This window comes from Anguilla anguilla, chromosome 13, assembly GCF_013347855.1.
Source record: "Anguilla anguilla isolate fAngAng1 chromosome 13, fAngAng1.pri, whole genome shotgun sequence".
Lineage (NCBI taxonomy): Eukaryota > Metazoa > Chordata > Actinopteri > Anguilliformes > Anguillidae > Anguilla > Anguilla anguilla.
The window spans coordinates 2,851,043-2,871,153 of record NC_049213.1 but is presented as its reverse complement, the minus strand read 5'-3'; the positions used below and the strand labels follow the sequence as shown (position 1 = coordinate 2,871,153).

Below are 20,111 nucleotides of genomic sequence, written 5' to 3'. Positions count from 1 at the left end.
ACAGGACTACTGCAGAGCACCGTTTCAAATACAAGGTTTAATTCAAGGTTTGAGAATTTGGGGCCAACATATTGGCCAGCGCCGATACATTAAAGGTGTTTAGGACATTGTTGAACACACGGGATGAGTGCATGAACATGAAAACACTGCCGTCGGTCTTCTCACGCACCTCTGCAGTTCTGACCCCCAGGGCTTGTGGGATGGGTCTGGAGGCCCCATCACCCCTGGCCGATTACTCCAGGTCCGAATCCCGACCTCATGCCCAAAGGCAGTGTTGCCAGACTGCCCAATTGGGGTAATTTTATGTTGTTACGGGGTCAAATTTGTGCGAGGCAGGTATCTTTCATCAAAGCAGTATCAAGCACCTGGCCTGTAAATAGAGGACTAGCTTGCATGAAATCGTTGAAATTATCTGCTGGGGCTGCTCACAGGTAAGGCACCACGCTGTGGATGAATGGATGAGCCCCATCCTGCGCCAACTGCCCGTTAGTTCCATATGGTGTGCAACTGGCAATTTTTCGCTTTTGTCATGTTTGCAAATTCAGCAACTAACTCACCAAGCTGCATTTGTGAAGTAACTGTGTGATTAATTAATAATCATGGGATGTGGGTCATTCTTTCATGCCTTAAAAGTAGGGGTAAAAGTAGTATCTCGATATGCAGAAAAATGTATGGACTTATTAAAAATATTAACAACGACAAAAACATACGCGAAGTGGGTTTGCGGACAGGACCCAGCTAGTGTAACAGGTAGCTTTACTAATGCTAAACCAATTTCGCAGCTCTAAACTGGCAACGAATCCTCCATACCACAGCGCGGTGCTGTGTTGACATCTATGGGTGACATGTTATGACGCACAATTTGGGCGACAACTCGTTTTTCTGAAACGACCTGAGATTTTGGTAATTTATTTTTGATTTACAACGTTGTTACCTAGGAGCAGTTTCATAATTTCTTTTTGTGGTGCATCTAGCTATGGATGAAGAATATTACGGCACGGCGGGTGACTGGGACGGCCCAGATGGCGGCATGGTGTGTAACTCAGTCTAGCGTATCATGTCAGTTTTTGACAACTACCAAGCTAACGTTAGCTAGCTGCATAGCAACCGATATTTTGATAAACAGTTAGCTAGCTAACTAACGTCCTTTCAACTTCATTTTGACGTTATGAAATACGCGTATTCTTGCTAATAACGCTAGTTAGGTAACTTTTTTTCGCCTCAAATTTAGGTTTGACACTGAGACACTAGCGTGTCTTCTTTTATTTTAGGACATGCAAAGGCAATGTACTAGTCTTATCGTTATTGCAAGTTATGGCTAGGTAGAGTTGCGGGAGCGTCTGACGTTAGCCAAACACGCTAGACCGATCATTGTTAGTTGCTTAGTCTAACTGTTTTGCTACTCTGGTGCCACACGATTACCCGACCTGCTGTTCCATTGTAAGGATACGAGAATAAGCCAGCTAGCTAGCATGTTAACTCCAAATCCCCTTAGCTTCAGAGTCGTGTGCATCGTTGCTGAAGTATGCATGTGTTTTTGGCCAGGATGGGTATGTGGAAGGCGAGTCCGATGGGAAGGTACAAGAAGAATGCCTGCAGAAGTTCTCGAGCAGAGATTATATTATGGAGCCTGCTGTCTTCAACACACTCAAAACGTAAGATACTGGTTAAAATAACATCCTGTAGCAAAGTTAGCTAAACTAATTTAGGGTGCTCTTCTAGCCATTGCTAAACCACCTGCTGCCGGTGTTGATGAAAATGAATTCTCTCGTTTTTATTCTCAGCAAATGTACCTCTATTCCAGTCGTTTGCTCACCTCCTCCCTGTCCTAAACTGTGGTCCCCTGTATAAATATAGGGCCCCAATTTCAAAATGGAGTGCTGATCGGGAGTCAGGTTTCTCCCGTTCTTTTTTACAGTCTCTGGTAATGAGCTGAAAGGCAAAGCTGATCCTAGATTTAGGAATACGGCCGAGATTAGCTCTCCACCGTTGCCTCCGCAGGTACTTCCAGGCAGGCGGATCTCCCGAGCACGTGATCCAGCTCCTGTCTGAAAACTACTCCGCGGTGGCGCAGACCGTTAACCTGCTAGCAGAGTGGCTCATTCAGATGGGTGCGTTTTTTCTTAATGTTTTTAAAAAATGTTATTTTCTTTATAAAATGAACCGTGGCATGGCGTGACCGCACTTAAACCAGTTGTTTAATGTTTAGATGTCTGTGTCTGCGTATTTACATTACATTACATTACATTACATTACAGGCATTTGGCAGACGCTCTTATCCAGAGCGACGTACAACAAAGTGTATAACCATAACCAGGAACAAGTATGACGAAACCCCTAGAGAGAAGTACCGGTCCAAGTACAGGGAACAACCGCATAGTTCAACTTGGACCCTGGTGGTTAAACTGATTAACACTAACAACGAGAACGGCAACAACGCAATCTATGGAAAAATAAAAATAAATAAAAATACAAGTAGTCGTTAAGACTGGCGCATCAACTAAGTCACTTATTAAACAGCTGCCTAGTTACACCCCTAAGTTTAGTCATTTACAGGGGGGGAAAGGAGGGATGGGGAGAGGTGCAGCCTGAAGAGGTGGGTCTTCAGTCGTCGTTTGAAATTGTTCACAGTCTCAGCTGTTCTGACCTCCACAGGGAGGTCATTCCACCATCGTGGGGCCAGAACAGACAGGAGACGTGTTCTGGAAGTGCAGGTGCGAAGAGGGGGAGGTGCTAGGCATCCTGAGGTAGCAGAACGGAGGGATCTGGCTGGCATGTAGGGTTTGAAAATCTTGTGAAGGTATGCTGGGGCTGATCCCTTGACTGCCTGGTATGCTAGAACCAATGTTTTGAATTTGATGCGAGCTATAACAGGCAGCCAGTGGAGGGTAGTGAGCAGGGGAGTTACGTGGGAGTGTCTGGGGAGGTTGAAGACCAGACGAGCCGCAGCATTCTGGATGAGTTGCAGGGGTCTGGTGGCAGATGCCGGTAGTCCAGCCAGAAGAGAGTTGCAGTAGTCCAGGCGGGATAGAACCATTGCTTGGACCAGGAGCTGGGTTGAGTAGGTGGTGAGAAAGGGGCGGATTCTGCGGATGTTATATAGGAAAAATCTGCATGCCCGGGTTACTGCTGCAATGTTGTTGGAGAGGGACAGCCTGTTGTCCATCATCACTCCGAGATTCTTGGCGCAGGGTGATGATGTCACTACGGTGTCCCCTAAGGAAATGGAAAAGTCGAGGAGGGGAGAGGATAGAGCAGGAATAAAGATTAGCTCCGTCTTTCCCGGGTTGAGCTTCAGGTGGTGATTGTCCATCCAGCTCTGTATGTCCCTCAGGCAAGCGGAGATGCGGGCAGGGACCTGTGTGTCCGATGGGGAGAAGGAGAGAAAGAGTTGCGTGTCGTCGGCATAGGAATGATAGGACAGGCCATGGGCAGATATTACAGGGCCAAGGGATCTGGTGTACATGGAGAAGAGAAGGGGACCAAGGACTGAACCCTGGGGAACTCCGGTAGTGAGGGGACGGGGTGGTGATACCTTACCCGCCCAGGCAACCTGGAAGGAGCGGTCAGAGAGGTAGGACTCAATCCAGTCAAGGACTGTGCCGCGGATCCCTGATGCTGCCAGGGAGGACAGGAGGGTAGAGTGGTCCACAGTGTCAAATGCAGCGGAGAGGTCTAGGAGAATCAGGACAGAGGAGAGGGAGGCTGCTCGTGCGGCATGGAGTGACTCACTGACCGAGAGGAGTGCAGTCTCAGTCGAGTGGCCAGGCCTGAAGCCAGACTGGTGGGGATCAAGCAGGTTGTTCTCAGAGAAATAAGCAGAGAGCTGGTTAGATGCAGCACGTTCGAGTGTTTTGGATAGGAAAGGGAGGAGAGATACCGGGCGGTAGTTCTGAATGACTGAAGGATCTAGTGTGGGTTTCTTCAGCAGCGGGGTGATGTGGGCCTTCTTGAAGGATGAGGGGAAACATCCAGAAGATAGGGATGAGTTCACGAGGGAGGCGACAAAAGGGAGGATGTCTGGTGTGATTGCTTGAAGGACAGATGAGGGGATAGGGTCGAGGGCGCAGGTGGTAGGGCGGTGGGTGAGCAGAAGCTGGGAGACTTCAGTGTCTGAGAGGAGAGAAAATGTGGAGAAACAGGGGGCGGAGGACGCAGAGGGGGCGGAGGACGCAGAGGGGGCGGAGGACGCAGAGGGGGCGGAGGACGCAGAGGGGGCAAAGGAGGTGCGGATGTCTGCAATCTTTTCGTCAAAGAATGCTGCAAAGTCATCTGCAGTGAAGGAAGACTGGGGTGGAGGAGGTGGCACGCTGAGGAGAGAAGAGAAAATAGAGAAAAGTTGACGAGGGTTAGAAATGGAGTTATGAATTTTGGTTTGGTAGAATTTTGCCTTAGCGGCAGTGACAGAAGAGGAGAACTCTTTCAGGAGAGATTGATAGGCTGAGAGGTCAGATGGGTCCCTGGATTTGGCCCACTTCCTCTCAGCAGCGCGGAGGGTGGCCCTGGAGGTGCGCAGGATGTCAGACATCCATGGACTGGGAGGGGATGAACGTGCTGGCCTAGGGACGAAGGGGCATAGGGAGTCGAGTGCTGAGGAGAGAGATGACGTCAGGGTGGAGGATGCAGAGTTAGTGGGGAGCTTGGAAAATGATTGAAGAGTGGGGAGGGAGGCAGTCACTCTGTGAGCAAGAGAAGAGGGTGATAGGGAGCGGAGGTTACGGCGGACAGTGACAGTGGGGATGGGAGGGGGAGAGGGAGGGTGTGGAGAGAGGGGGAGGGAGAAGGAGATGAAATGATGGTCAGACGTATGCAGGGGGGTAACCGTAAGATTGGAGCTGGAGCAGGTCCTCAGGAAGATCAGGTCTAGGAGGTTGCCTGCCTTGTGGGTTGGAGGAGAGTGTTGTAGGGAGAGGTCAAAGGAGTGAAGTAGTGGTAGGAAGGCAGCAGACTGGGAGGCTTCTAGGTGGATGTTAAAATCTCCAAGGAGGATCAGCGGGGTGCCGTCCTCAGGGAAGGAGCTGAGCAGGGTGTCTAGCTCATCCAGGAAGCTTCCCAGGGGCCCCGGGGGGCGATAAATAACAATAATATAAAGGTTAGCAGGGTAGGTGATAGAGACAGGATGGAATTCAAAAGTGGATATGGACAGATCAGGGAGGGGGAGAACAGAGAATTTCCAGGTGGGGGAGATCAGTAGACCAGTACCACCACCACGGCCAGATCGCCGGGGGGTGTGGGAGAAGGAGTAGGAGGATGAGAGGGCAGCAGGAGTGGCAGAGTTGTCTGGTGTGATCCAGGTCTCTGTGAGGGCAAGGAACTGCAGGGATTGGAGGGAGGCATAGGCAGAAATGAAGTCTGCCTTGCGCGTAACAGACTGGCAGTTCCATAGTCCCCCTGTGACCGTGAAGTTCTCACAGGGGGTCAGCGGGGGGTAGCAGAGGTTAGAGGGGTTCCGTTGTCGGGGGGGGCTACGTCGCTGGAAGCGCCTTCTGAGGGGGAGAGCACAGACTGGAATGGGGAACTGGCTCATAAACTAGGAGGGAGCGACGCTAGCGTCGCTCCGAATGTACCTAATTAGCAGCTGAAAAGCTGAGTCGAATAACGCACTGATTACAGAGGTATTTCCTTTCATGTTAAAAAATGGTGGATTTTGCCATTTTGTAAATGGTAAATGGTAAATGGACTGCATTTATATATATTATATATTTTGTCTGAGTGATTGAAACGTGGAGGGGAGACAAGTGAAAGTATTAACATTAGAATACTTAAAAATAAGGTTACTTGGGAAAAATAAACTTAAAATGAGAATTGAGGTTGTTCCGGATTTGTTTTAACAACCTCTGTCTGTTTATATCGGAGGTCTGTAACCCTGGTATTTGAGAGGCCAGTTTAAGCAGTGGAGTACACTGTTAACTCCCTTCATTTGGTCTGGGTCTGAATCGGTGGCTGATTTTGAGGTGAAGACAGGCCCTCAGAGCCCGGAGCTCATAGCCTCCCGGTGCCGGAGCCCTGGGCTGCACGCCCTGGTTCAGCCCTGCTCTCTGTTTTTGGGGTCGCAGGCATGGAGCCGGCTCAGGTCCAGGAGCGGGTGGAGAACCACCTGAAGAGCCTGCTCATCAAGCACTTCGACCCTCAGAAAGCAGACTCCATTTTCACCGTGGAAGGAGAGGTGCGTCCCCCACGCCGTTCCCCGTGCTGCGCTCGTCTCCTCTTCTCAGACACATCTCTGCGGTGCTCAGGCCCTGCAGTGCAGGAACAAGCTCCCATTACAGGCAGAAGGGCAGAAAGGTGTTGGGTCTGTGGCGTTTTCCACCACAGACCCAACACTCACCCGCTTAAACTGCACCTAGGGTCAAAGCCCTGAACTCTGATCCCAGAGCATCTTTTCTCTGTTTATATAACTCTGCTCATAGCTATTAACACCATGCCTGTTCTTAACTTGATCACGCTTTAGCATTAAGACCCGGGAGCAAGTAATGAACCTTTTTCCTTAGTTTTGCTAATTGGTCATGTCACTTGCTTTTTCATAGGAAATATTTTGTTTGCTAAAATGCTGTTCTAATACACCAGTTTGCAATGTTCTTCCACCACGGAGGGCCGGTGTAGTTCAGATATAGGTCTATTTGTGGGATGTTTTGGGAAGTAATCAGCTCTGGGCCCTGTTTCACAAAGTAGGATTACCGAGTTAGCTGGATGAGTGCACTGAGTAAAACCCGGAACAGCTCCCAAATCTGGAACATGGATTTATTACTCAGTAATCCTGCTTTGTTAAATACCCCCCTCCCTCCCCATTCTGGTAAGTGTGTGCTGGAGGATGCTTAGGGAAGTAACCGGCTGCTCTGTCCTCAGACTCCAGCCTGGCTGGAGCAGATGATCGCTCACACCACCTGGAGGGACCTGTTTTACAAGCTGGCTGAGGCCCATCCTGACTGCCTGATGCTCAACTTCACAGTGAAGGTGCGCTCTGTGGCTTCTTTCATCTGGCGATGGGGACGTTACCTGCAGCTTCCACTGATGGAGGAAGAGATACAGATCCCTGTCCTTGCACCTAACGCCGTGTGTGTGTGTCTATGTGTGGTTCTGTGTGTGTGGCTCTGTGTGTGCGTACGTGCACGTGTGCGCGCCTGCGTGTGCGTGCGTATGGTAGCTGATCTCAGACGCAGGGTACCAGGGGGAGATCACCAGCGTGTCGACGGCCTGCCAGCAGCTGGAGGTTTTCTCCCGCGTGCTGCGCACGTCTCTGGCCACCCTGCTGGACGGGGGAGAGGACAACCTGGAGAAAAACCTGCCTGAGTTTGCTGTGAGTGCACGGTCTCTCACACACACACTCACACACACACTCACTCACTCACACACACACTCACACACACACACACACACACTCACACACACACACACACACACTCAAACACCCAATCCATGCACACACAATCAAACACCCAATCTATACACACACACACACACACATACACTCAAACACCTAATCTATACACACACACACTCAAACACCCAATCCATGCACACACAATCAAACACGCAATCCATACACACACACACAGACACACACTCAAACACCCAATCCATACATACACACACACACACACACAGACACACACATGCAAATCCAAACGCACACACACTAATACACACAACCCATGCACACACTTGCACGCAAAACACATACAGTCACACAACACATACACACACGGGGTCTACGCATGTGTGCGCGTGTATACACGTATAGATATATACATCCGGATTTAATTGATTATTCGTGTTAAAAAAATAATCTTCTACAGACGTAGCACTGATGACCATGGTCACCACATTAAAACACAGGAAATGACTTCCTGAAGCACACTTCCTTATGTTTCTTTAGATTCTGAAGCTGTTTTGCTGTCCTTGTTCTCGTCCTATCTCTGGTGTGTTGTCTCTGGTGCGTGTTGTCCCTGGTGCATGATGTCTCTGGCGCGTGTTGTCTCTGGCGTGTGTTGTCCCTGGTGCGTGTTGTCTCTGGTGCGTGTTGTCTCTGGTGCGTGTTGTCTCTGGTGCGTGTTATCCCTGGTGTGTGTTGTCCCTGGTGTGTGTTGTCTCTGGTGCGTGTTGTCCCTGGTGCGTGTTGTCTCTGGTGTGTGTTGTCCCTGGTGCGTGATGTCACCGGCCCATGTTGTCTCTGCAGAAGATGGTGTGTCACGGCGAGCACACGTACCTGTTTGCCCAGTCCATGATGTCCATCCTGTCCCAGGAGGAGCAGGGCGGCTCGGCCATGCGCAGGATTGGACAGGAAGTGCAGAAGTCCGCCCACCAGAGGTACCGCCCACCCGCCCAATTACACACTCGTCATGACTTGGGTTTAGTGGGCAAACTGGCGTGTCAGGCTGCACGATATCGGCACAAAGTAGCAAGAATAATTTGTGGCATGTTGTAGGTACATTATTATTGGTATACCAGACCTCGGTGAAATAATTTACAGGTTAGCCTGCACCTTGCACAGTTTAGCCATGTGTTGTACTGTGTGTAAGTTTGCATTTGGAAGAAAGGATATTATGAGTTGTGGGATTCTGCACGCTGTTGGGTTGTTTTGCAGCCTGGCCAAGAACAACACACAGTGATATTCCTGTTAGGAGTTGGTATGATACCAGGATGAATCTGTTGATATCTGTGGTAGGATCTTGATCTGTTGAAAATTGTGGTAAGAGATGAATTTGTTTATATCTGTGGTAGGAGATGAATCTGATATCTGTGGTAGGAGATTAATTTGTGGATATCTGTGGTAGGAGGTGAATCTGTTGATTTTTGTGGTAGGAGATGAAACCGTAGATATCTGTGGTAGGAGATGGATCTGTTGACATCTGTGGTAGGAGATGGATCTGTTGATATCTGTGGTAGGAGATGGATCTGTTGATATCTGTGGTAGGAGATGAAATGGTTGACATCTGTGGTAGGAGATGGATCTGTTGATATCTGTGGTAGGAGATGAAATGGTTGACATCTGTGGTAGAAGATGAAAGGGGTAATATTTGTTGTCTGTGACTGTTGCCAGGGGCCACGATGCCAGTCAGATCACGCTGGCCTTGGGCACGGCGGCGGCCTACCCTCGGGCCTGCCAGGCGCTGGGCGCCATGCTGTCCAAGGGGGCGCTCAACCCAGCCGACATCACTGTCCTCTTCAAGATGTTCAGCAGCATGGACCCGCCCCCTGTAGAGCTGGTGAGACACCCCATTACAGCCAATTACATTACAGCACATTACAGCTCATTACATTACAGCCAATTACATTACAGCTCATTACATTACAACACATTACAGCCAATTACATTACAGCTCATTACAGCCAATTACATTACAGCACATTACAGCACATTACAGCCAATTACATTACAACACATTACAGCTCATTACATTACAACACATTACAGCTCATTACATTACAACACATTACAGCTCATTACATTGCAACACATTACAGCCAATTACATTACAGCTCATTACAGCTCATTACATTACAGCTCATTACATTGCAACACATTACAGCCAATTACATTACAGCTCATTACATTACAGCCAATTACATTACAGCACATTACAGCTCATTACATTACAACACATTACAGCCAATTACATTACAGCACATTACAGCTCATTACAGCCAATTACATTAAAACATTTTACAGCTCATTACAGCCAATTACATTACAACACATTACAGCTCATTACAGCCAATTACATTAAAACATTTTACTGCTCATTACAGCCAATTACATTACAGCTAATTACAGCCAATTACAACACATTACAGCCAATTACATTACAGTACATTACAGCCAATTACAGCTCATTGCAGCACAATACATTACAACACATTACAGCTCATTACAGCCAATTACATTACAACACATTACAGCTCATTACAGCTTACATGTTACAGCTTGTTACATTAGAGTACATTACAGCTCACTACAGCCAATTACAGCACGTTACAGCTTGTTACAGCACAACACATTACATTACAACACATTACTGCTCATTACAGCCAATTATATTACAACACATTACATCTCATTACAGCCAATTACATTACAACTCATTACACATTGCAGCTCATTACAGCCAATTATATTACAACATATTACAGCTCATTAGAGCCAATTACATTACAACACATTACAGCTCATTACAGCCAATTACAACACATTACACATTACTGCTCATTACAGGACAATACATTACATTACAGCACATTATAGCTTATTATAGACCATTGCATTAATCGTATTACAGCTCATTACAACATGTTACAGCTTGTTACATTACAGCATATTGCATTGCTCTACATTCCATTATAGTACAGTTGCAATCAAAATTATTCAATCCCTCTAACCCATAAGATGTCTTTGTGATGTGAATAAAATTGCATGACAATGTATCAACTAAGGCCTTTGTAAACAGAAATACATGTTTATTAGAGCATGTTCAAGTGATTTTGAAAACATACAGCTGAGTTTACTATTTGTTATAAGGAAAAAAATGAAATTCTCTCCAAAAAAATCAATGACCAAATTATTCAACCCCCAAAATCAGTACTTTTTGGAACATCCTTCAGCTTTTATAACTTCTAATAAACGCTTCCTTTAAGTGCTCACAAGCCTCTGTCACCTCTCTTTTGGAATCTTGGCCCATTCTTCCTGTGCAAATGCTTCAAGTTCACCGATATTCTTTGGTTTTCATGATGCCACTGCTTTCTTCAAATCCCACAAAAGATTTTCAATGGGATTTAAATCTGGGGACTGAGAACGCCAGTCAAGGACATTCCAAGATCGTTCCCGGAACCAAGCTTTGGTTGACTTGAATGTATGCTTGGGATCATTGTCTTGCTGGAAAGTCCAATGATCACCAGGCTTCAGCTTATGCACTGAGGGCATCACATTCTTCTCCAGAATGGCCTGGTATTTCAAGGAATCCATGGTGCCAGTCACACGCTGAAGATTGCCAGTACCAGAAGCAGCAAAACACCCCCGCAGAAGGACTGACCCACCTCCATACTTGACTGTGGGGATCGTGTTCTTCTTGTCATAAGCTGCACCTTTCTTGCGCCAGACATACCGCTTATCCATGGGTCTAAACAATTCCAGTTTTGTCTGGTCACTTCATAAAATATTCTCCCAAAACTCCATAGACTTATCCAAATGACGTCTGGCATATTCAAGTCGATTTTTCATATGCTTAGAGTGGAGTGCGGCGAGGTGTCCGTCCATGAAGGCCTTGCTTGTTCAATATCCTTCTTATCATCTGTACTGATACTTTTGTTCCAGCTTTCAAAAGGTCATCCTGTAAGCCTTTGGCAGTAATATGAGGGGTTTTCTCAGCAGTTCTTACGATGTGCCTGATACCAGTTGATGTAACTTTACTCATCCTTCCACGTCCAGGTAGGTTTACTGCTATTCCATGACTTTTAAACCTCCTTATGATGCTGCCAATTGTGTCTCTTTGAACTTTCAATATCTTGGAGATCTTTTTGTATCCATTGCCTTTTTTATGCAATGAAATAATTTATTCTCTTAACTTTTGAGAGAGCTCCTTTGTCTTTGGCATGTTTGCTAGTCAGCTTCAAATTGATGTGAAGAAGTGCATCGGTGGGATTTATATATTTATCACAGGTGAAGCAAACAGTGTCGTTATGGATTTCCTAAGGGCTTAAGTGTGTTGCCCAAAATTTAGTCATTCTACAGCCCAGCAAATATTTTTAAAAAATGGTGATATTGAATGGGGGTTGAATATTTATGAAATGGCTGAAATACTAAATTTACATGCTACTCGGAAATCTTAAAAAATACATTTTTATTTTGAATTTTAACAGAACACACAAGTGACATACATGTTGTTTTTTTTAGTTCAAAGTCTCCCAAAAAGAATACATTTAAAAATATTTACAGTTTCCACAGGGGTTGAATAATTTTGATTGCAACTGTACATGACATTGTTATGCATTCCATGTTTTTTTTGCACTCGTTGGCCTTAGTGCAGAAGATTCTCTGCGGCTGCCAGAGTGCAGGAGTGTTGGGTGTTTGCTTATGGTAACCCTGGGATTTTGGGTCTAAACATCATTACTTTACTCAGGGATAGGGGTCTCCCTGGAGTAAGGGTATAACAGGCTGACCTAAATGTCCCCAAGCTGTTCTCTGGCCAATTAAAATGATGACTGAGCTGAAGCCTGATCTCCGATTGGCTCCTCAGATCCGAGTGCCCGCCTTCCTGGACCTGTTCATGCAATCCCTGTTCAAGCCAGGCGCCAAGATCAACCAAGACCACAAACACAAGTACATCCACATCCTGGCCTATGCAGCCAGTGTGGTGGAGACATGGAAAAAGGTGAGGGGGGGTTGGGGTGGGGGTTTATGTGTACACTTTAAATATTAACCATATGCTAAATGCTTTATGTTTGTTTTTTGTTAAGGTGCAGTACTGTTCAATATAATTTGAAGATGTAAAAATATATCTGAAATACTGTTTAAAAAAAGTCCTGTTTCTGATATTGTGAGTTTGTTTTCTTTAGCTTTTGCATTTAGTCTTAATCAACCCTTTATTGGCCCTTATTTGGGGAATTAATCCAGGCATCTTAATCTACAGTCCTGGTGGGCTGCAGCGTCTGCAGGTTTAACTCCAGTCCTGAAGGGCTGCAGTGTCTGCAGATTTAACTCCGGTCCTGGTGGGCTGCAGTGTCTGCAGATTTAACTCCGGTCCTGGAGGGCTGCAGTGTCTGCAGATTTAACTCCAGTCCTGGAGGGGGCGCTGTGTCTGCAGGTTTAACTCCAGTCCTGCAGGGCTGCAGCGTCTGCAGGTTTAATTCCAGTCCTGGGGGGTCACAGTGTCTGCTGGTTTAACTCCAGTCCTGGAGGGCTGTAGTGTCTGCAGGTTTAACTCCAGTCCTGGAGAGTCACAGTGTCTGCAAGTTTAACTCCAGTCCTGCAGGGCTGCTGTGTCTGCAGGTTTAACTCCAGTCCTGTAGGGGGCACTGTGTCTGCAGGGATAACTCCAGTCCTGGAGAGCCGCAGTGTCTGCAGGTTTAACTCCAGTTCTGGAGGGCCGCAGCGTCTGCAGGTTTAACTCCAGTCCTGCAGGGGGCACTGTGTCTGCAGGCCTTTGTGATCTCCCAGCCTGCTTTAGTTTTGGAAATCAGGTGTGTGGACACTGAGCATTTAATTTCTGAAGCACCCCATCCCTGTTGTGGCGGTGGGCCTGCAGATCTCTGGCCTAAACACTGTGCAGTGCTGAGTCTCTCCCTCCCTCCTCTCTGTTTGGCTCCCAGAACAAGCGTGTGAACATCAACAAGGACGAGCTCAAGTCCACGTCCAAGGCCATCGAGACGGTGCACAACCTCTGCTGCAACGAGAACAAGGGCGCCACAGAGCTGGTGGCCGAACTCAGCACGCTGTACCAGTGCATCCGGTGAGCAGCCCCGCCCCTCTGGCCACGCCCACACCGGCCCTGCCCACATATATATTTTGAGGACACAGTAGGCTGATTCGGGCCCAGCCCAAGACAGGCCCCGCCCACAATGGCCCCACCATTCTCTAGACCTGCTGTGCGGAAACCAATTTCCTGAATGGCTGTATTCATTTCTGAAGGGCTATAATCATTTCTGAAGGGCTATAATCATTTCTGAAGGGCTATATTCATTCCTGAAGGGCTATATTCTTTTTTGAAGGGCTATATTCATTCCTGAATGGCTATATTCATTTCTGAAGGGCTATAATCATTTCTGAAGGGCTATATTCATTTCTGAAGGGCTATATTCATTTCTGAAGGGCTATATTCTTTTTTGAAGGGCTATATTCATTCCTGAATGGCTATATTCATTCCTGAAGGGCTATATTCATTTCTGAAGGGCTATAATCATTTCTGAATGGCTATATTCATTCCTGAAGGGCTATATTCTTTTTTGAAGGGCTATATTCATTCCTGAATGGCTATATTCATTTCTGAAGGGCTATAATCATTTCTGAAGGGCTATATTCATTTCTGAAGGGCTATATTCTTTTTTGAAGGGCTATATTCATTCCTGAATGGCTATATTCATTCCTGAAGGGCTATATTCATTTCTGAAGGGCTATAATCATTTCTGAATGGCTATATTCATTCCTGAAGGGCTATATTCATTTCTGAAGGGCTATATTCATTTCTGAATGGCTATATTCATTCCTGAAGGGCTATATTCATTTCTGAAGGGCTATATTCATTTCTGAAGGGCTATATTCATTTCTGAAGGGCTATAATCATTTCTGAAGGGCTATATTAATTTCTGAAGGGCTATATTCTTTTTTGAAGGGCTATATTCACTTCTGAATGGCTATATTCATTCCTGAAGGGCTATATTCATTTCTGAAGGGCTATATTCATTTCTGAAGGGCTATATTCATTTCCAAATGGCTATATAAATTCCCAGAGGCCTATATTTATTCCCAATGGGCTATATTCATTTCTGAAGAGCTGTATTCTTTTCTGAACGGCTATATTCATTCCTGATGGTCTGTATTAATTTGGTATTTTACATCTGGGTCCTCAGATTGGGTCCAGGAGACCCCTGTGTAGCTGGGTTTTGTTCTGTCACTGATGTGTAGCAAGCTGTTAATTGTTGTTACTTTGCTCATTATCTATAAAAATCTAATAAATATATAAATATCCCATATTCTCATGTCATGACTTTTAATCAGTTAATCTGATGCTTCCATTTAATGCACTTCATGGCAAATGATTCTTTCAGAAAGTTTCCACTTACTAACCGGTTAAACAATAGACTGAGCCGTGAAATTAGAGTTCTATTGGCTAAAAGTATAGACATCTAGTCCTGAAAAGGAAAATGACAAACCTAAAAAGGAAACCAAAGCAATGAAAATGAGTGTCGTGTTGGTAAATTGAAGATGCAAATCGTGCAGAAATTTTGAAAGATGTTTTAAACTGCATTTAACTGATCAACAGAACCAGCATCTGCAGAGGGGCTCAGGCATTGGCCCAACTGGCATCACAGAAGATTCTAACTATTTCCCACAAGCTTACTGTCACTTAATTATTGGCCAGTTCTGGGACACTGCTTGACACAAGATTCAGGTCAGGATTATGGCCTGGAGCAGGCCTGGGCAACAATTGTTTTCATGCCAGCTTCTCACCTTAATTACTTAATTAGCCCTAACATTTACACCGCTAACATTTTAATTACATTTCTTGATAAGCACATGAATGACAGCTGAAGACTATTCTTATGTCCCTTCATGAAATGTTTTACTGTGATCTAATCTGTGAACCAGTGTTGGTGTACACAGCCAGTCAGCTCATTAGCCAGGCTAATTGGTGTAAACAAAAACCTGGATACACACCGCCCCTCCAGGACTGGAATTGCCGACCACTACCTTCAGTTGTTACCTGACATGCATGCAGTTCTCCACCACTAAGGGGTTGATGGGGATGGGGATGGGGATGTTGTAAGACAAGTTTCAAACAGATAGTCAGCTAATTGTGACTGTTATCTCAGACCTCAGTAGAACCTCATAGAGGGACATGCATATATATATATATATATGTATATATATACACATATGTTCTGTTAAAATTGTCAGTAATATGCTGTAATTATCTAATATATTGTGTACATAGATGCTGTAGGTGCACCAGAAGCTCCTGTGTTTCTTCTCTCCTCTCTGCTTCTGAAATGCCGGAGGTTCCAGTGCTACCGGACAGCACTGCACAGAATGTCCGTTGCCATAGTAATGGCAGTTGGCCATGCCCTTTAATGAATTTTCAGATCATAAGTCAAATAGGACTGTTCAGGAGACAAAATCTGTGTCACATTGAAATGTTCAGGAAACATAATTTGACAGTTGGCAATAGAGCTGGGTTTCTGGTTGGTCTAGAGAATTCCTGAGTGTGTTGTCTTGGTGACCTCTGGTCTTGTGGGTTTAAGGTTCCCGGTGGTTGCCATGGGTGTGCTCAAGTGGGTGGACTGGACCGTTTCGGAGCCCCGGTACTTCCAGCTGCAGACGGACCACACCCCCGTTCACCTGGCCCTGTTAGACGAGGTACCGTACCACTGTTGAGCCTTGCCCCCATCATTAGGCTCCACCCCCATTGTTAGGCTCCGCCCCTGGCATGAGGCGCTCTGACTCCTCCCCCATCTCTCCCTGCAGATCAGCACCTGCCACCAGCTCCTGCACCCTCAGGTCCTGCAGCTGCTGGTCAAGCTGTTTGAGACTGAGCACTCACAGCTGGATGTCATGGAGCAGGTGAGAGACTGTCATCTTCTTACAGAGCACACACATGCACCCCCACCCGCACCCGCACACACACACACACACACTCGCAGCTGGACGTCATGGAGCAGGTGAGAGACTGTAATCTTCTTACAGAGCACACACATGCACCCGCACCCGCACACACACACTCGCAGCTGGATGTCATGGAGCAGGTGAGAGACAGTCAGCTTCTTACAGCACACACACACACACACACTCGCAGCTGGATGTCATGGAGCAGGTGAGAGACGGTCAGCTTCTTACAGCACACACACACACACACTCGCAGCTGGATGTCATGGAGCAGGTGAGAGACGGTCAGCTTCTTACAGCACACACACACACACACACACACACACACACACACTCGCAGCTGGATGTCGTGGAGCAGGTGAGAGACGGTCAGCTTCTTACAGCACACACACACACACACACACACGTGTACGTGCACACACACGCGCGCATTTTTCAAGAGCTTCTACATTTTTCCACAAGTGCCCAAAACTGCACGCAGTATTTTAAACGTTTCCTGATAAAGATGTTGTGTAACAAGTATGACCTCCTTTACCTCATACTCAGTTCTTTCCGATGCCTTTGTATTGGTACCGTTAGTACTCGGCTCCTGTACCTGTTGGTACACGCACAGGGACTGACCGCTGCTCCTCCCTCTCGGTCTGCTAGCTGGAGCTGAAGAAGACCCTGTTGGACCGCATGGTGCACCTGCTGAGCCGTGGCTACGTGCTGCCGGTGGTCGGCTACATGCGCAAGTGCCTGGAGAAGCTCAACACGGACATTTCGCTCATACGATACTTCGTCACCGAGGTCAGGCAGTCGCCAGAAGTGTTCTAAAAGACACCGCGTCTTTCACAAACCAAACTGAAGCACTCTGTCATGTTTGCTTTTGTCTTAAAATTAAGCGTTTAAGTTTGTTTTATTAAAAGTGACTTTGTTAAATAGCTGTCAGGAGGTGATTCTCAGCCACCTTAATATCAATGTTATTTGGCTAAGCAAGCTAACGGCTAACAGTGAGCTGCGCGTTCTCGAGGCTGGAGGTTTTGAGCTCGATGTACCCCAATTTATGACATAATCTGTGGCGACTAGCTGAGCAGACCTGGGCCTAACGGATGCAAACTATCTCTTTAAATTTGTTAATGGTAAAATAAATTCCTGGTGCAGCATTTATCATGGATATTGAGGTGTACACATTATTTATATTGCTTTGATGATTATCATGATATGGCCTATTGTAGTGTGTCTGTCATCAAAGCATTTGTGTAGTTGTAGTTTTTTGGTGGTAAGTAGCTCACTGCAGTGTGTATGGGCTTCTTTAACTGGTGTTAGTGGGTCTTTGAGGTGTAGGAAAGTTCCGGAATCCTGTCTGAGATGCTGTGGGTGATTTTAGGTCCTGGACGTGATTGCACCTCCTTACACCTCGGACTTCGTGCAGCTCTTCCTGCCCATCCTGGAGAACGACAGCATCGCGGGCACCATCCGCGCAGAGGGAGAGCACGACCCCGTGGCAGAGTTCATCGGTGAGTCTCCTCAGGGGAGCCGCACTGCTATCGGGCTAGCATGCGGTATAGACCGCTGCTATCGGGCTAGCACGCAGTATAGACCACTGCTATCGGGCTAGCACGCGGTATAGACCGCTGCTATCGGGCTAGCACGCGGTATAGACCACTGCTATCGGGCTAGCACGCGGTATAGACCTCTGCTATCGGGCTAGCACGCGGTATAGACCGCTGCTATCGGGCTAGCATGCGGTATAGACCACTGCTATCGGGCTAGCACGCGGTATAGACCTCTGCTATCGGGCTAGCACGCGGTATAGACCGCTGCTATCGGGCTAGCATGCGGTATAGACCGCTGCTATTGGGCTAGCATGCAGTATAGACCACTGCTATTGGGCTAGCATGCAGTATAGACCGCTGCTATCGGGCTAGCATGCAGTATAGACCGCTGCAATTGGGCTAGCATGCAGTATAGACCGCTGCTATTGGGCTGGCATGCAGTATAGACCGCTGCTATCGGGCTAGCATGCAGTATAGACCGCTGCAATTGGGCTAGCATGCAGTATAGACCGCTGCTATCGGGCTAGCATGCAGTATAGACCGCTGCTGTCTGGCTAGCACGCAGTATAAAACTGCTACTATTGGGCTAGCTCATTTCGTGTTGCTGATGGGCTAGCACGCCACATTAGACCACTGTGCTGTTAACCGGCTAGCACACAGTATTAGACCTCTGTGCTGCTAACTGGCTAGCACACAGTATTAGACCACTGTGCTGCTAACTGGCTAGCACACAATATTAGACCTCTGTGCTGCTAACTGGCTAGCACACAGTATTCGATCTTACTGTGTGCCAGTCGATTAGGAACAATATTAGACCTTTGTGCTGCTAATTGGCTAGCACACAGTATTAGACCTCCATGCTGCACCATATTGTGAACAGGCTAGTGAATGGCCCTATTGATCCCTCCTGGAGTTGCATAGCGTGTGTCTATTAGCAGTGCAGAGTTCTGACTCCGTCTCTTCCTCTATCCTGAGTGACCTGCGGTAGAGTTTGTCCTGCTAGCCTTACGGCGCGCGTTTCCCCTTCTGCCTTTCAGCTCACTGTAAATCCAACTTCATCATGATGAACTGAGACCTGGGGGGCGGAGCTCGTCTGTGGGGCTGGCGGGGGACGAGCCCCCTCTCCCCACCTCTCACAAGCCCCCACCGGCAGCCCCCCACAACTGCTGTGGGGGCTGGAGGACCAGGGGGTGAGAGGCAGGCTGGATGCAAGACCCTGTACATAAGACTGCATTACACAGCCCAGCCATGCTGAAATGAGGCTCCCACACTGAGCTCGTGGGAATGAGGCCCAAACGCATTTTGGATGAGGCGTCAGGGCCTCGGCCTTCTCATGAACATCCTGTACGAGCAGAGATATCGGGTTACCATGGTTACCCTGGCGCTGCTCTTATGACTGACGCTGCAGACAGTACAGACGGAAGAAAAGCCTAACAGCTGGTCGAGAACATCAATCTTTTTTTTTTTTTCCCTCCTTCCTTTTTTTAAAAAACATAAATATTGTGTTGTAACAGGCTGTGCATCAACGTTGTTCAGTGCATAAATACATACCTGTTCTAACACACAGATCTACCGCGTCCTTGCTTCATTTTCAATGTGGAACTAGTGTCTTAGTTACACACACTGCATGTTTCAAATTGATTTATTTTGAAAATAAATTGTTGACACACAGTAAAGGAAATCACCACGGATTTCTCTGACTGAAGAAAAGGCACATCCAGAGATCCTCAGCTCGCAGAGCGTTTTTGGACCATCTTAATTCTACATATCTCCAGTCTTCAGCCCCTGTCTAGTGTCTGTCCCAGGTACAGCAGGGAAAGACCTGACAGGCTAAGGGAAGAGGTCATGAGTTGGAAAACCAGGCTTTTACACATTAAAAACCGGCAAAAGATCGTCTTTAAAGCACATTTAGGTGATGGTGATGATCTGTTTCTTTTGCAGCTCATATTTGCTGTTGAAACTGGCACTACATGGCTGATATCCTTGTTTATGAGCATGTGATACTGCTGCTGCTATTAGTTTTGGCTGACTTGAGATTTCCTAGGCTAGTGTTGTTCCTAAATGTGGCTTTTTAAAAAAAAAAAGACCCTTTCCCTTTCATTCTTAAAAATTATCAGAGCTTAAAACATTCATGATTGATAAAACATGATTACAGTACACAGTTGGCATGAGAGCCCTTCAGTGTGCAAAGTTTAAAAAGTGAAACATTCCCTTTCCTGCATAATGAATCAGTCAGGCTGTTAAACCAGTTAAAAAGGGTG

The 20,111-nt window shown here is 46.8% G+C and overlaps 1 protein-coding gene across 1 annotated transcript; it reads left to right on the top strand.

The window, feature by feature from the left end:
• Positions 1-829: 829 nt before the first annotated feature.
• Positions 830-19,730, top strand: nelfcd (negative elongation factor complex member C/D). The gene is made up of 15 exons (XM_035387584.1): positions 830-1,033; positions 1,546-1,655; positions 2,002-2,111; positions 6,057-6,166; positions 6,847-6,954; positions 7,145-7,297; positions 8,177-8,307; positions 9,041-9,206; positions 12,231-12,365; positions 13,303-13,442; positions 15,952-16,066; positions 16,175-16,270; positions 16,961-17,101; positions 17,682-17,811; positions 18,888-19,730. Exons 1-15 carry the CDS (start codon positions 977-979, stop codon positions 18,920-18,922), a joined length of 1,737 nt encoding a protein of 578 aa, XP_035243475.1. The 5' UTR covers positions 830-976; the 3' UTR covers positions 18,923-19,730.
• The last annotated feature ends 381 nt before the right edge of the window (positions 19,731-20,111 follow it).

Coding starts and splice junctions, on each gene's coding strand:
- nelfcd (XM_035387584.1), top strand. CDS start 977: ATGGATGAAGAATATTACGGCACGGCGGGTGACTGGGACGGCCCAGAT. Junction 2,112..6,056: donor AGAGTGGCTCATTCAGATGG/GTGCGTTTTTTC, acceptor TTGGGGTCGCAG/GCATGGAGCCGGCTCAGGTC. Junction 17,812..18,887: donor CCCCGTGGCAGAGTTCATCG/GTGAGTCTCCTC, acceptor TCTGCCTTTCAG/CTCACTGTAAATCCAACTTC.